The 16,829-nt window shown below is 37.3% G+C and overlaps 1 protein-coding gene across 5 annotated transcripts in view; it reads left to right on the top strand.

Moving 5' to 3' along the window:
• CEP135 (centrosomal protein 135) overlaps positions 1-16,829 on the top strand; it is an 80,362-nt gene that overhangs the window by 18,958 nt on the left and 44,575 nt on the right. For all 5 annotated transcript variants that reach the window (XM_017540218.2, XM_017540219.2, XM_017540220.2 and 2 more), the window contains 5 exons: positions 2,324-2,389; positions 4,224-4,362; positions 7,222-7,445; positions 12,197-12,349; positions 13,586-13,738. In XM_017540218.2, coding sequence (XP_017395707.1) covers positions 2,324-2,389; positions 4,224-4,362; positions 7,222-7,445; positions 12,197-12,349; positions 13,586-13,738 — 735 coding nt within the window. The remainder of the gene's footprint in view (positions 1-2,323; positions 2,390-4,223; positions 4,363-7,221; positions 7,446-12,196; positions 12,350-13,585; positions 13,739-16,829) is intronic.

Here is a 16,829-nt window from a genome sequence, read left to right as displayed (position 1 = left end):
CCCAGCTGATTTTTTGTATTTTTAGTAGAGACGGGGTTTCACCGTGTTGACCAGGATGGTCTCGATCTCTTGACCTCGTGATCCACCCGCCTCGGCCTCCCAAAGTGTTGGGATTACAGGCGTGAGCCACCGCGCCCGGCCCTACCTAATTGTTCTTTTAATTATAGCCAGTAAAATCTAAATGATCCTTTCTTCTTAAAATTTCCACAGAGTTTTATCCTATTTCAACTAGTTTTATGCCTGAAAATCTTTTCATGATCACGCTATCATAAAAGAATGAATTTTTTTTATTTAAAAAATACTGTCAGCCTATCTGATGGGGAAAAAAAGAAATTTTTAATTTTTAAAAATTTCCCATAACTGTAAGATTCAAGGTGTTAACCTTTTTGTCTGAATAGTATTATCATTACAATTATTAGTTATCAGAGTGTTAAAGTGACAAATATACCACAAATGTTGATATTTATGAAATAAAAAAGTAAAATTGTGTTGGGAATACATCTATCTCAGAGTGTTAAAGTGACATACCACAAATGTTGATATTTATGGAATAAAATAGTAAAATTTTATTGGGAATACATGTATCTCTTAATGAAATATAGTGGGAGAAAATAGTGTCTTATTTAAAGCCGTTGGCCAGCCCCAACATTCAGATTATCTTTTGATCTAGTACTCCAAAAGTTTTTTTTTTATCTTGAGACAGTACGCTTTTGGGGCATGAATGAGATACATGCCCTTCTTTGAACATTGAGAGAAAGGCAGCTATAAAAGAGAGAGTAGGAATGCAGAACTCACATGATACTTGGGCCATAGACAAGTTCTTAAGTAGATCATTTTTAAGAAGCACTGAATATGCAAATTAAGGATTCAGATGCTGATTCCTTAAAACTATGTGCATACCATAGTTTTATATAATACTTGGAAAATGTTCATTTTATCCCAGGAGTAAGTATAATCCAGTTTGAAGACCACTGCTTTACATCACCAAATTGATTTTATACAGTGCCATTTCTACTAATTAGTGAACTAGAAGGAAATTACCCCAATATTTAAAAAACCGTATATGAAAGGCCCACAGCAAACAATCATACTCAGTGGTGAAAAACTAGAAGCTTTTCCTCTAAGATGAAGAACAAGGAAGGATTCCCATTCTTGTCACTACTGTTCAGCCTAGTACTGGAAGTCCTAGCCAGGGCAGTTAGGCAAGAAAAGGCATACAAATTGCGAAGAAAGAATAAAATTATCTCTTTGCAGATGACATAATTTTATATGTAGAAAGCCTCTGACATTCCACAAAAACCAGAACTAATAAACGAATTAGCAAAAATGCAGGATATAAAATCAGCACACAAAAATCAGATGTTTTTCTATATACTAAGAATAAACTATCCAAAGAGGAAATTAAGAAAGTAATCCCATTTGCAATAGCATCAAAAAGAATAAAATACTTGGAAATAAACTTAACCATTGAGATGAAAAACCTGTACACTTGAAAAACTATACAGCGTTGCTAAAAAAGCTAAAGAAGACGTAAGTAAATGGAAAGACATTCCGTGTCGATGGATTGGAAGGCTCAATATTGTTAAAGTGTCCATACCACTCATTTAGTGCAATACCTATCAAAATCCCAGTGGCGCTTTTTTGCAAAAATAGAAAAAACTTCTAAAATGCGTATGGATTCTCAAAGGACCCCAGACCACCAACACAATCTTGAAAAAGGACATAATAAGTGCAGTTTAAATTCTGTTTTTGTGGTTTTAGTTTCATTGCAACACTCCTGTATCTCATTTCTCTCTTTTTCCACCACCTTTTGCATCTTCTATGGTTGTACACACAGCATACTAAACACAGCTTCCCATGTCCCATTGCAAATGCTCAGAAATAACAAGTTGGCTCAACAAAATATTCTTATTGGGTCATAATATTTTGATCCTGGCATTCTGCTCTCTCAGTGGCAGTAAAGATGGGATCCAGGTTGGTAAAAGCAGGTGTGGAGAAAGCAAATAGGTTAGGAAATTCAGGAAATGACAGTGCCATTAGATTACCCCAAAATCTGAGGCCCAGGGAAGATCCTACAAGATGTTTAAGTGGCCTTCAGATGTTCCAGGCAGGCCCCTGTAAACATTCAGTATACCAGAGATTAAAGAGAAGCCTCAATTTTGCCTCTTCATTGAAACTAATTATTAGGGATAAAGCCTCAGATCTCACTGGTAAGAGGAAATGTGAAATACTCGCAAAATCACTTGATCTTATTTGCATTGTGACTTAGTGATAAGTATTCTTAGACTTTTAAGTATATACCTAATAGGCTTTTTATTCCTAGAAAGAGATTAAAAGAAAGCTCTCTGAAATGCGGGATCTTGAAGAAACAATGGCAAAACTTCAACTGGTAAGTTTATTTCATATTGAATTGCCAGCATTGTCATTAAGAAACTTTTTATGCCTTATTTTATTACTCAGCTCTTGATAACCACTAATCTACTTTCTATTTCTATAGATTTGTCTGTTCTGGCCATTCCATATAAAGGCAGTCATATATTTTTGTGTCTGGATTCTTTTACTAAGCATAATGTTTACAAGGTTCTTGCATGTGGTAGCATGTATGAGCACTTCATACCTTCTTATGGCTGAGTAATATTCTACTATATGGATATGCGAGTTTATATTTTTATAGTTCTTTAATCTTATGGATAGTAGGTAGTTGCTAGAAATTTTACATTCTTGTAACTACTTTATAACTTGACTAGTATTAACACCAGAAATTAATTACTTGAAATACTTGTTGATTATTACAAAAGGCACTCCATCCTCATTTATTTATTTATTAGAGACAGGGTCTTGCCTTGTCACCTAGGCTAGAGTACAGTGGCATGATCATAGCTCACTGTAGCCTTGAGCCCACTATGCTCAAGTGATCTCCCACCTCAGCCTTCTGCATGGTTAAGACTACAGGCATGCGCCACTGTGCCTAGCATTTTTTTTTTTTTTTTAATTAGAAATGAGGTCTTACTATATTGCCCAGGCTGGTATTAAACTCCTGGGCTCAAGGGGTTCTCCTGCCTCAGCCTCCTAAAGTGCCAGGAGTGCAGGCATCAGCCATTGTGCTCAGCCCAGTCTTCTTTTAATAGATTTTTTGGTAATACAAACCATTTTCCTAGTCATATTTCTTGTTCTGGTAGTCTTCAAATGATTGAGGAAGTGATCATCCCAACAGAAGCCTAAATATAGCATACAGAAAAAGTATATAGTCCTAAAGTCTGGAGCTAGCAGAAAGAGTGTCTTGCTTATAGGTAGAAACCAAGTAGTCACGCAAATGATTGGGGATTTTTAAAAATAGCCTGTTGAATTGGAAGAGTTTTCTCTAAGATTGGAAAGAAAGGTAAATACTAATTTCCAAGTTCTTTCTTTATGTATACTTTTAACACAGTCTAGCTGGAGTGTTCTGGTGGCATATGTCAATTTAAAAGGAAGCATGAGAGCAAGGGATTTTTGCTGTTTGTTCACTGCTAGTTGTATATGCACTAAATGTTGGATGCGATTCATAACACTTGTCTAGAACTGTGACCAAGTTTCACTAGTGTTGGCTGACAATAAGATGTTGCCATGTTGCCATACTTTCTTACCTTTCTTATTTTTTCCAGTAATGCAAGATTCTATGTATTTTTAAGATAAGAAGGATGATATTGATAGCTAACATTTATTAAGTACTTACTATAGGGACATGCTGGTTACCATGGAAAATACTTCATAACCGTAGATTCATCCTCGCCAGTGAATCCCTAGTGTCCTGGTCTTATCCTTGCTGTGCAGATGAGGCTGAGAGAATAACCAGCATAGTTACAGATACACTGTATGTGGTGGTCTTAGAGAAGATTTTGTCTTACTACTGCTCTCTTAACCATGAAAAAGCTTTAATTTTTTAAATCATATAAGTACATGTTTATTTAGAAAAAAATAGGGGAACATGCCAAACTAGAAGAAAATAAAATCTAATAATTCTCCCACCCACAAAGAAACATTGTTAATATTTGTGTTTTACGGTACTTTCAGCTACAAATGATAATTAAGTTTAATTGAAACCATATATTTGACTAATTAAGTGTTTGCACACACATGTAAGTTGCTGTTATATAAATGTGCTTATAAAAATCTATTTTACTTTTAAGTATGATAGTATTTTATAAAGATGTTAGAAATCTTAATTATAGCATTACAATTTGCAGGAATTGAACTTATGCCATAAAGAAAAGGAGAGACTGAGTGATGAACTCCTTGTAAAATCAGATCTAGAAACTGTTGTTCATCAGCTTGAACAAGAAAAGCAAAGACTTAGCAAAAAAGTTGAAAATTTTGCAGTTACAGGTAAGATGTCAAATTTTGATGACTTAAAAAATGATTGTGATTTCCTCTTGATGTAATGTTTTTCTTAGTAGATAATCTTTCATTCATTCAGTCATTCATTCAATAAATATTTGAGTGTTTACCATTAGCCAGAAACCACAGTAGGTACTGTAGATACAGTAGAAATCTTTCCCTCAAGGACCTTAGAATTTTTATGTTTTGACTAGTTTATACAGGGAATCCTGCTTGATTATTTTCCAATAGAAATGTATACTTCTTTGAGACAGACTAATAATAGAATTAAATAAAACTAAAGGGAAGCCTATTTTGATAGTGGAAAATTGAAGTACAGAATCTTTTCAAGGAAATTCAGTTGTGTTATCTTAAAATACACGCACACACACGCACACGCACACGCACACACACACACACACACACACACACACACACACAATTGAGATAGGCTAACTTTCTGCAGGTACCAGCCCTAAATGACTTGGCATAAGGAACATAAGAATTCATTCATTCATCAATTTGACCAATGTTTATTAATCACCTGCTTTGTGGATGTGTGCCAGGCCCTGTTTTGACTGCTGGGGTATATAGTGGCAAACAAAATACATAAGGGCCTTGCTCTTGCAGAGCCTTTTTTTCTTGTTAGGGAAACACACTAGTGGCACATAAGAGAAGAAGCTAATTTTAGTTGATAAAATGTATTCAATTAGAATGGGAGGACGTGCTAGAGATTGAATGAACTGCTCAATGACAAGACACCAGCAATATGAAGATGGGGTCTAATTTTCTATGCAGAGGAATTGGCAATTGGAGAAGCTTGGTGCCATCAAACGGTGTGTCTTAGGAAGTGAAAGAAAGCCAGTGCACTGTATTAAGAAGAGACCGTATCCTAGGCCCATGTGGATAATCTATTTGACCTCCTCTCTACTTCCTAGCTGTGTAACTTGAGCATGTTACTGAAGCTCTCTGTGCCTCGGTTTCCCTATCTGTGGGGCTAATGATGACACCTACCCTGAAAGGTTGTTTTGATCATTAAATGAGTTGATATGTTAAAGTGCTTAGAACCATGTATAAAAGTCTAAAATATACTTCTTTTGATAGCTCTTTGTGACCTATCATTTGAGCGTAATCTTTCAGCTGTCTCAGACTCTCATTTCCCTGTGTTTTGGGTGCATTCCTCTGCCAGATACTCAGCCATGGATGAGCCAAACAATTAGCCTTCTACCCTTTTACACATGGGCAGCTGTTTGAGTGTGTACCAGGCACATTGAGAGCACTGTAAATTAGATGGTCCTGAACCTCAGCAAGACACTCAGTGCTGTATCTTACATTATTTCTCTTAGCATTTGATCTTCCATTCTCCATGGGGAATATTTTGAAATGTTTTGCATTGTCAATAAACTTGTGAGTCCCATTACCCCCCTCTTTCTGAGTAGATGATCCTACCTCCAGTTTTCCTAAAAGAAGGGAAGCCATTGCAGGCATTCACTCAGTCCTCTGGCCTCAGATTAAAAACCTGTGCATCTTCTTCCTTCCTGTTCAGTCAGGAGTGTCCCTCTTAGGAAAGACCAGTGGCTCCATCTATTCTCTGGGTCATAACTTCTCCGATTTTAAATACCTTACAAATTAATGATCTCTTCTCCGTAATTGTAATCTTTGTACTATTTTTTCCCATCGGCTTTCAGACACGCTTACTGTTCACCAATTTCTTGTTTTTTTTTTTTAAAAAAATTTTCTTTTCTTTTTTTTCTTTCATCCTATTGAGGAAAGTTCTTCACCAACTTCAATACAAAAACTTTGACCCATTCCTATCCAGCCACTCTTCTCCTCCCTTCAGAGCTTCAGCATCTTGAAAGGTCATCCACACTTCCTGTTCTGCTTAATCACCCACTGCCCCACAGCTCCTCAGTCCACTCCAGTTGGCTTCTGTTCCCACCTCTTCAACACAGTTGCTCTTGTTAAAGTCATCATTCACCTCCATTTTGCTAAATGCAGTGGATACTTTTCATTCATTTGCTTATTTGACTGCATTTAACCTAGTTGGCCATTCTTTCCCACTCTCCTACTTTCTTTTTACCTCTTTGGTCATTCTTTCTTGGGACAAATTTGCCAATTCATCCTCGAGTTTGCACTGCACACTATCCTTTTGTAGGTTTTATCCTACTACAGTTAGAATAGTTGTTCAGCCTTGGCTATGTTTTTCATACTTGTATCCTTAGCTAGTGCTGGGCATATAGTAAATGCTTAATACCTATCTGTTGAATGAATGAAAGAAGAGATGGGAGTAAATCAGATACATCAGGAAAATCATTCCATGCCTCAAAGTTGCAATGAACATAAATTAAATTAGGTTCGACTATGTGAAATTGCCAGTATTTGGTTACTTTTGACTCATGAAGAGGAAATTTCTGTGGTAAAAGCTAATAATAATATTTATTTGAGTTATTTAACTCTCTTTGTATATGTGTATGCTGTTTTAAATTCAAACTTAATGTTGTTTATGCATACTATGATTGTTTATAGATATATTTTCTTTTAGTACATTTTCAGATCCCGGGAAAGTACCATGTGGTAATTTATTGCTTCATTTTGTGGTACTGAGTAGTACCCACCTTATAATAAGACAAAAGCAGGGGGACTTGGACATATTGGACTTTATTTAAACTTTTAATTTTTGCTTCTTTTTTTTCTTTTTTCTTCTGAATATTTACCTCTTCAATAGATTTAGTACTTACAGGTGATATGTAGAAGAACAGTCTATGATTTCTAGTAGCTCTCATTCTAAAAGTTATTAATATAATTTACTTGACTAATCAACATTACATATGCAACACTGTTTTAAGAGTTAATCACTTTGATTTGCAGAAAAAGAACTTACTTTGGAAGTTGAAAGGATGAGACTAGAACATGGAATAAAACGTCGAGACAGGTCACCTTCTCGTTTAGATACATTTCTGAAAGGTATAGAAGAAGAACGAGATTATTATAAGAAAGAGCTAGAGAGACTCCAACATATAATACAGCGAAGATCTTGCTCTGCAAATTATAGTGCACGTGAAAAAAGTTCAATATTTAGAACACCAGAAAAGGTAATGTCCCTTTATAAGTGTAAGTGATAAGGCCATAAAACATTTTATGAATTAACTTTGCTGGTTTATTATTATATTAAATGTAACTTTATTTATTCTTGCTTTGAAAAAGTTCTGATTTTGATTTTTGTTTTCTTCCATGGCCTGTATTGTAGGAATGCAGCATTAATTAGGAAAATTACTTAAGAACAAACTATAACATGTTGATTACTGGAAATTAAGGAAGGGCTGAATAGCTGAGTTGTAGAAGAAGTGTAGTGGCACCTGGGCTTCCAGGACTCATTGTTGGATATTCTCTCTCTTTTTAGAGTTTACTTTCTTGTTTTTTTTCTTAGACAGTGTTTCACTCTTCATTGCCCAGGCTGGAGTGTAATGATGTGATCTCAGTTCACTGCAAACTCCACCTCCCAGGTTCAAGTGGTTCTCCTGCCTCAGCCTCCCAAGTAGCCAGGATTACAAGCATGTGCCACCACGCCAATTTTTGTATTTGTAATAGAGATGGAGTTTCACCATGTTGACCAGGCTGGTCCCAAACTCCTGACCTTGTGATCAGTCTACCTCAAGCTCCCAAAGTGCTGGGATTACAGATGTGAGCCACTGTGCGCAGGCATAGTTTACTTTCTATATCAGCTGCATTTTCTCTCATAGCAGAGTGGTTTTATATGCATTGCAGGCAACGTGGTTTCATATCATTTCCAGCCTTGGACCAGTTAGGAAGGTGTGTTACATTCTGCTGACCAAGCATCTTCTCTATTAACTGTGCTAGGGGAGATAGATAGAAATGGCAAGTGGGTGCTGTGCAGATTGTTTTGTTTGTCGTCTGCAACCATATTTGGAAATTGATGATCCAAAAATGTTCGCTTTATGTCATTTTCTAGTTGCATCTGCTATTGTGTGTATTAAAGTTGACCATGATTCATGAGAGATTAAAATTTTAGCTCTTAGTTATTTTTAGTGTTTTGTGAGTATCATTTGAATTCTTCAGATATTCCTTCTTTTAAGCTTTGGAGTTCAGGAGTCTTGAAAGGCTTATGTGACTTTACTTTATCTACATACTAGGTAAAATTAGGGGAAATCTGGTAGTGGGGAGTAGCCCATCAAAACTCAAAACATTTGGTTTCAGCCTTGGCTGAATTTGCCAGTTTTGTCAGGTTTTCCCTGAAGATCTTGTGTCCATTGTCAAACAGTTTTGTCTTCTGATTAGACTTCATTTTTTAACCTCATAAACTAATGGCTGAATTTTGATTTACAGTTGTCAGTAAATAAACACTATACTATGTTATCAATTATAAGAATGAGGCCAGGCGTGATAGCTCACACCTGTAATTCCAGCACTTTGGGAGGCCAAGGCGGAAGGATCACTTGAGGCCAGGAGTTCAAGACCAGTCTGGTCAACTCAACAAGACTCCTTCTTTACAAAAGAAAAAGTAAAAAATTAGCTGAGCATAGTGTCAGGCACCTCTAGTACCACTTACTGGGAAGGCTGAGGGAAGGAGATTGCTTGAGTCCAGGAGTTCAAGGGTGCAGTGATTTATGATCTCACCACTGCATTCCAGCCTGGGTGACANAAAAAAAAAAAAAAAAAAAAAAGAATTGGTGGAAAAATGCAGTACAAGTCATTAGTAATTTATATGTTGCTGAATTTTTTTTAAGTTCCATATGTACTTAGGACTCAGGAAAAGTAAGTGACTAAATTGATCATTTTTGTTTTATAGAGGAATCTCCCACAAAATGATCAGTTTAATCAAGTATGAAATACTAAGGAGATAAATGTCTCAGAGCTTTTAACCAAAATATTTGATTCAGTTGCTCTGTGCTGGATTCACATTTGAAAGACAAGTGTGTGAGAGAGATTGATAAGGCACTAGTAAAATTAGGTGAAATTTTTCTCCCCTTCAACTTGTTTACATTGTCGAAGTTGTAATGGTACCTGGTGTAGACAAAGAATTTATTTTCTAGAGTTCAGAAAAGCAGGGTGTTCAGAGCATTTTAGAGCCCCAGTAATAAATTGCAGGCATGATAGAGAATAGTGGGTAAATATATGAATGAAATAGGTGGGATGTAAGACAGTTGGGAGTACTGGGAACTAGGAAGTGCATTCCCCACCTAAAATTAGCTATTTTATTTTACTTTATTTATTTATTCAGTCTGTCACCCAGGCTGGAGTGCAGTGGCACAATCTTGGCACACTGTAACCTCTGCCTCCTGGGCTCAAGCCATTTTTCCACCTTAGCCTACTGAGTAGCTGGGACCATAGGCACATGCTACCATGCCTGGCTAATTTCTTTTTTTTTTTTTTGAAACAGGGTTTTGCCATATTGCCCAAGCTGGTCTCAAACACCTAATCTCAAGTGATCTGCCTGCCTTAGCCTCCCAAAGTGCTGGGATTGCTAATGTGAGCGATGGTGCCCGCCATAAAATTAGCTGTTTTAAACATGTTCAGGAACATTTGGTTGGCAAACAACAAAGACCGTTCTACAGCCGGATTTGGTATTAGCTGGGTTTTCAACCCCTGCTTTATGGCAAACTGTTAGGCACAGTTGGTTAGGATTGTAATAACTCAGAAAAAAATTGATACTTTTTTTAAAATTTTTTTTTTTTTTTTTAAAGACGGGGTTTCGCCATGTTAGCCAGGTTGGTCTCTAACTCCTGACCTCAAGTGATCTGCCTGTCTTGGCCTCCCAAAGTACTGGGATTACTGGCGTGAGCCACTGCGCCTGGTGATACTTTTTAATATCAATTCTCTATTGCCTGTGTAGGGTGGGTACTGTCCGCCTCACCTTGTATTCACCCTGGTTCCCACTGTGAGTTTTGAGTATGGTGTAGGCAGAAGTGTTTTTGCAGTTGGAGCCTAACATAAGTTGCAGCTCCACAAACTGGCTTTATGACATGGGAGAAGTTACCTAACTTCATGGAGCTCTGTTTCCCTCATTTGCAGAGTGGGGAAAGTGGCTACAACTTCTTGTAAAGACTAAATGAGATAATTTGTTGGTTTTATTTTTAATTGACAAATAATATGTTTATTTATAGAGTACAGTTGGATGTTTTGATCTATGTATACATTGTAGAAAGATTCAGTCTAGCCAATTAACATGTCTATTTCCTCACCAACTTACTGTTTTTTTGTGGTGCAAATGTTAAAAATCTTTTAGCAATTTTGAAGTATACAGTATGTTATTATTAACTGGTTACCATGCAATGCAATAGGTTATTAAAACATTCCAGCCGGACGCGGTGGCTCACTCCTGTAATGCCAGCACTTTGGGAGGCCAAGGCAGGTGGATCACGAGGTCAGGAGTTCGAGACCATCCTGACCAACATGGTGAAACCCTGCCTTTACTAAAAATACAAAAAAATTAGTTGGGCTGGTCCTGAACTCAAGAACTGGCGTCAAACAGTCCTCCTGCCTTGGCCTCCCAGAGTGCTAGGATCACAAATGTGAACCACCACAGCTGGCAGAGACTTTTTAAATGTAGATATGGTTATGTTACACAGTTTCTTTTACGGTTACCTTGGTTAAGTCTCAAAATCCTAATCTGCTTTTGTACTATAAACCATCTTGTCCTTTAAAGTGTTTAGATAACTAATCCTATCCATCACGCCTTTGTTTTGCTTGTTTAACCAAGAGATTACTTATTTCCAAATGCAGGTGAGAGGTACCTCACAGATACCTATTATTTACCAAACCTACATTGTATGTGATATTGGCACAACAGATATTGAATAATAAAGGCCAGGACTCTTTTCAGTGTGTCATATTATTAAATTAGCCCTGCTTGTTACTTCTACATTTAGTACTTATAAGATTAAGATACCATAGATCCCAAGTCTACATTTAATCTTTTTTTTTAAAATAGGAAAAAGACATACACATTTATTTACACGTGCATGGGGAGAATCAGAATGCCCTCATCTTTATTTTCTACCATAGTGATGAAGACAGTGAATCTTTTGAATTGTACTAAATTGTGGGCATCTTTTGAATTGTACTAAATTGTAGAAATGTTGGAAGTAGTTGCTTATTCAGTGAATATTCTTAGTATACACTGCCTGGTAGAAATATTTACATTCATTTGACTGTATAAATAGGCCTCCTGTAGGTCTGAAGCTGAGACAGTTGGGAGTTGGTTTGCCTGGGGTATTAATTTAGATTCAGTCATAGAAAACACTGAGGAATGTACTAGGCTGTTACAGTTAACCTGTACTGGGTGAGCAGATACACAGATAACTTCCTGGCCCCTTCTCTGTAGAAGATAAACTAACTAGTGGCTCTAAAAAATTACCAGGCATCAGAATCGCTTTGAAGGCTTGGTAAAATACAGTTACTTGGCTCTACTCTGAAGTTTCTGACTGAGTAGGTCTGGGTTGGGCTCCAAGCTCCAAAATTTGCATGTCTAACAAGTTTTTAGATACTGCTGCTGCTTCTGGTCTGGGGATTACACTTTAAGAACCACTATATGAACAACTTTGTGAGAATAAAAGTTGAAGCATCTCATGGGATCTGATCAAGTCATGCCATTGGCAGCTAAGTCTCTTCTGGGAACTTGAAGACCAGGAAATTTGCCCCAGTACTGCCAGTACTCTCAACTGCTCTCATCATAGATTTTTAAAACTGTGTTCCTTAATCACATTAAAGGCACTTGTGTTCTTTTTGTCCAGTAGCATCTTTCAGTCAGTCTCATCAGTATCCTGTGACAACCATGTAGTGATGATTATAACATGATAACTGTTATTTTTTAATTCTATTTCAGGGTGATTACAATTCAGAAATTCATCAGATCACAAGAGAAAGAGATGAACTTCAACATATGCTAGAAAGATTTGAAAAATATATGGAGGATATACAGTCCAATGTTAAATTATTGACAGCAGAAAGAGATAAACTAAGTGTCTTATATAATGAAGTAAGAAACTTATTATAATTAAGCCAGTAGATTGCATAGAACCAGTTAACTATAATGGAGCTGGTGTATATCCTTCACATTACTATAATATATGGACCTGTGATATTGCCTCAGAATTAAAATTAGCAGTAGTAGTTTCTACTATCATCCTGTTTCTCAGGCAGATATTTCTCTTGTTTTTTCACATTCTTTCCCTTTTCTAGCCTATCTATGTATCAGATCAGTTAGAAATAGTCTCCATTTTTTAAAACTACCTGGAGCAGGTCTCAGCTTGACTCTGAGCCAAATTTATGCTTAGAATTCAGACGTATGGGGAAATGTTTGTCAAAACAGTGGTGGCACCAACTATTTGGATATTTTGGCTATTTAGGACTTAGTCGGTAAATACTGTACTCTAGGAAGAGGGAATTGGTGTTCAGCTTGGCCCCATTAGCAAAGCCTCAGTTGTCAGAGAGCAAGGTAGGTCTGAGCGAAGCATGCCGTCTGTCACCCATATTTGTTCACATACCCATCTCTCATGAAATCCTGCTATTTTGAGAAGGGGAGGAGGCATGCAAATTAAAAGGCCAGGTTGAAAGAGTCACTTTTTTGAGTTTTTTGGGGGGATTTTGCAGTGTCAGTTGACCCACTTCTGGGCCTTCCCCATCGCTGGCTTACATTTCAGCTTTCTTGGGTCTGCCTAGTTAATTCTACTTGTCTGTCTGCTGTCTAGTTTCCAACATATTGTGGCTGGTGCCTCCCTCGATCCCATTGTCTTTTTTTATTATTCTTACTATTTTAATCCTTTTACTCTCATTTTGTTGGGATTTGGGAAGAGAGTGAAGGTAGCATGTGTTCAGTATGCCTTTTTTTAACTGGGAACATAGCCAAAGTATTTTTTATTTATATCTTTTACCAAAGTGCCTTTTTTTTTTTAGACGGAGTCTTGCTCTGTCACCAGGCTGGAGTGCAGTGGCGCAATCTCATCTTGGCTAACTGCAGCCTCCACCTCCTGGGTTCAAGCGATTCTTCCACTTCAGCCTCCCAAGTAACTGGGACCGCAGGCACATGTCACCACAACTGGCTAATTTTTGTATTTTTAGTAGAGACGGGGTTTCACCGTTTTGGCCAGGTTGGTCTCGATCTCTTGACCTCATGATCTGCCCATCTTGGCATCCCAAAGTGCTAGGATTACAGGTGTGAGCCACCACGCCCTGCCAAAGTGCCTTTTTAATTTATTTCTTTTAATTCTTTAAGGCTCAGGAAGAATTATCCGCCCTAAGACAGGAATCCACCCAAACCACAACACCCCATAATATTGTTAGTCTTATGGAAAAGGAAAAAGAGCTTGCATTATCTGACTTAAGAAGAATTATGACAGAAAAGGAAGCTTTAAAAGAAAAATTAGAGGTAAGAAGATTGACATGTTTTTGAAAGGTAACTTGTTGAGAAGAAGAGGTATTTGTATACATTTTCCTTTGAAGTTACTATTCCAAATCCAGATCACTTTGTTTATGCATGGCCTGCGGGTTAAGAATGGATTAAGAAGAATATTTCATTGTTGATAAAGTGTTACTGGAATACCTTGCTCAGTTGTTTATGTATTATCTGCAGCTTCTTTTGTAGTATGACCCAGAAAACCTAAAATATATACTGTCTGGTTTTTTACCTAAAAAGTTTGCCAATCCCTGAACTTAATAGGAAGTTTCTCATATGGGAAGACATTATCTTTGTTTGTTTGTTTGTTTTTTTGGTAACAGCTTTATGGAGATACTCACACACTATATAATTCACTCACTTAAAGTATACCAATTCATTGGTTTTGACTTACAATGGGATTACATTCCAGTAAAACCATTGTAAGTAAAAAATGTAATGGGAGGAGGAATGCATTCAATACCCCAATAAACCCATTGTAAAGTCTTACATTGAAAAATCTTAAGCCATTGTTAAGTCTACATGCTCCTTAACTTATACTGGGGTTACGGCCTGATAAACCCCATAAACCAAAGACTAGAGCTGTATACTCACAGACTTGTGTAACTAACCATCACCACAGTCAATTTTAGAGCATTTTCATCACCACAAAAAGAAACTCTGAAACACAGTAGCCTCACTCCCCATTTCTGCCATCCCCCTCAGCCATAGGCAGCCACCAGTCCATTACTGTTTCTATGGATTTGCCTACTCCAGACATTTCATATAATCATTCAATATGTGACTTTTAAATGTCGGACTTCACTCATTAGCATAATGTTTTCAAGATTCATCCATAAATAATGTTGCTAGGAACTCATATACAGCTTTTTGTGTGGATATATGTTTTCATTTCTCTTTGGTATATTCCTGGTCATATGATAAGTCAATCTTTAACCACTGCAACCAAGCTGTTTTTATTCCCACCAGTAGCGAATAAAGTTTCTAATTTCTACATGTTCTCCCCAATACTTCGTACTATTTCCTTTTATATTATAGTCATTCCGGTTGGTATGAAGTAGTCTCCATTGTGGCTTTTTTTGTTTTTTGAGATTGTTTCGCTCTTGTTGTCCAGGCTGGAGTACAATGGCGCAGTCTTGGTTCACTGCAACCTCAGCCTCCTGGGTTCAAGCAATTCTCCTGCTGCAGCCTCCCAAGTCACTGGCATTACAGGCATGCCCCACCATGCCCGGCTACTTTTGTAATTTTAGTAGAGATGGGGTTTCACCATGTTGGCCAGGCTGGTCTCCTACTCCAGACCTCAGGTGATCTGCCGGCCTCGGCCTCCCAAAGTGCTGGGATTACAGGCATGAGCCACTGCGCCCGGCCCTCCATTGTGGCTTTGATTTGCATTGCCTTGGAGCTAATGATGTTGATCATCTTTTCATATTCTCATTGGCCATTTTTATATCCTTTTTTGGAGAAACGTCTGTTCAGATTCTTTGCCCATTTTTAAATTGAGTTGTCTCATTATTATTGAGTTGTAACATTCTTTATATATTCTAGATACAGCCCTTATCAGATATGTGATTTGCAAATACTTTCATTCTGTGGGTCATTTTTCACTTTCTCAGTGACGTCTTTGAAAAACAAAATTTTTTAATTTGGATGAAGTCCAACTTAACTATTTTTTTCTTTTGTTGCTTGTACATTCGGTGCCATATCTAGGGTCAGTACTTTATAGTTTCTTTTATAATCTCCAAAAATATAAGTATATTAATACATATAAAGCACTTAACAATGATTAGCACATTATAAGTACTGAATTCTATTATTATAGAGCCCATAGTTTACTTGCAATCAATATTATTAGTGCTTTGAAAGCAGCAGCTAAAATTAGAAATAAAAACATTTTAGTATTATAAGCATAGTCTTTATGTCACAATGTTCAGTTAAAATTTCACCCTAAATATAACAGTTTAAGAATACTTTTAATTGGAATCTTTTGGAATACTGCCTTCCAGAAAGTGTTTTCTTATAAAAATAAGTGTTAAAATTGCCAAATGGGAAACTTCTGTGCAGTATGGCAGCTTTTAGCACAAGCTACTGACTTATCCTTTTCCATATCTTTTGAAATGACCAAAGAATGTAAAAATAGGATTTTAAAAATGCAGTAGTACTGAAAGCTTGGAAAAAACAACATTCATATTACCAGAATCCTTCTGGGTTACAGGAGGCAGGATTTTGTGAGTTTACAACAGATCTTTTACTTAAAAATGTAACTAATCGCAATCCTTAAACCTCTTCCAGTATTTCCCATTATTCCACTGTCTAACCAGTTGTCAAATCCAAGCATCATCTATCACTAAGAGCTCCCCTGAAAGCTCATATCTATCTCTCAATTACCAAGTCCCATAAGTGCTATCTGTCTCTTGAATAATATTTAGCTGTATTAAGCCCTTGCCATGTGAGAGGCTTTGTTCTATTAAGTGGTTTTTACATGGGTTGTCTTAGTAAATCTTCACAATAGCCTTTTTTTTGAGGGGTGGTCTCGCTCTGATCTGTTGCCCAGGCTGGACTGCAGTGGCGTGATCCTGGGTCAGTGCAGTCTCCGCCTCCTGGGTTCAAGTGATTTAGCAGAGACAGGGTTTCATCATGTTGGCTAGCTTGGTCTAACTCCTGACCTCAGGTGATCCGCCCACCTTGTGGCCTCCCAAAGTGCTAGAATTACAGGCATGAGCCTCTGCACCTGGCCTGTAATAGCCGTTTTTTTTTTTTTTTTTTTTTTTTTTTTTTTTTTTTTTTTTTTTTTTTTTTGAGATAGAGTTTCACTCTTGTCACCCAGGCTGAAGTACAATGACTTGATCTCAGCTCACTGCATGCAACCTCTGTCTTCCAGGTTAAAGCAGTTATCCTGCCTCAGCCTCCCAAGTAGCTGGGATTACAGGTGTCCACCACCATGCCCTGCCACTTTTTGTATTTTTAGTAGACAGGGGTTTTGTCATGTTTGCCAGGCTGATCTCCAACGCCTGACCTCAAGTGATCCACCCACCTCAGCCTCCCAAAGTGCCACCTCACCCAGCTG

Source organism: Cebus imitator, unplaced genomic scaffold (assembly GCF_001604975.1).
Source record: "Cebus imitator isolate Cc_AM_T3 unplaced genomic scaffold, Cebus_imitator-1.0 Scaffold124, whole genome shotgun sequence".
Classification (NCBI taxonomy): domain Eukaryota; kingdom Metazoa; phylum Chordata; class Mammalia; order Primates; family Cebidae; genus Cebus; species Cebus imitator.
Note: the sequence above shows the minus strand (reverse complement) of the source record. Positions and strands in the feature narration are given on the sequence as shown.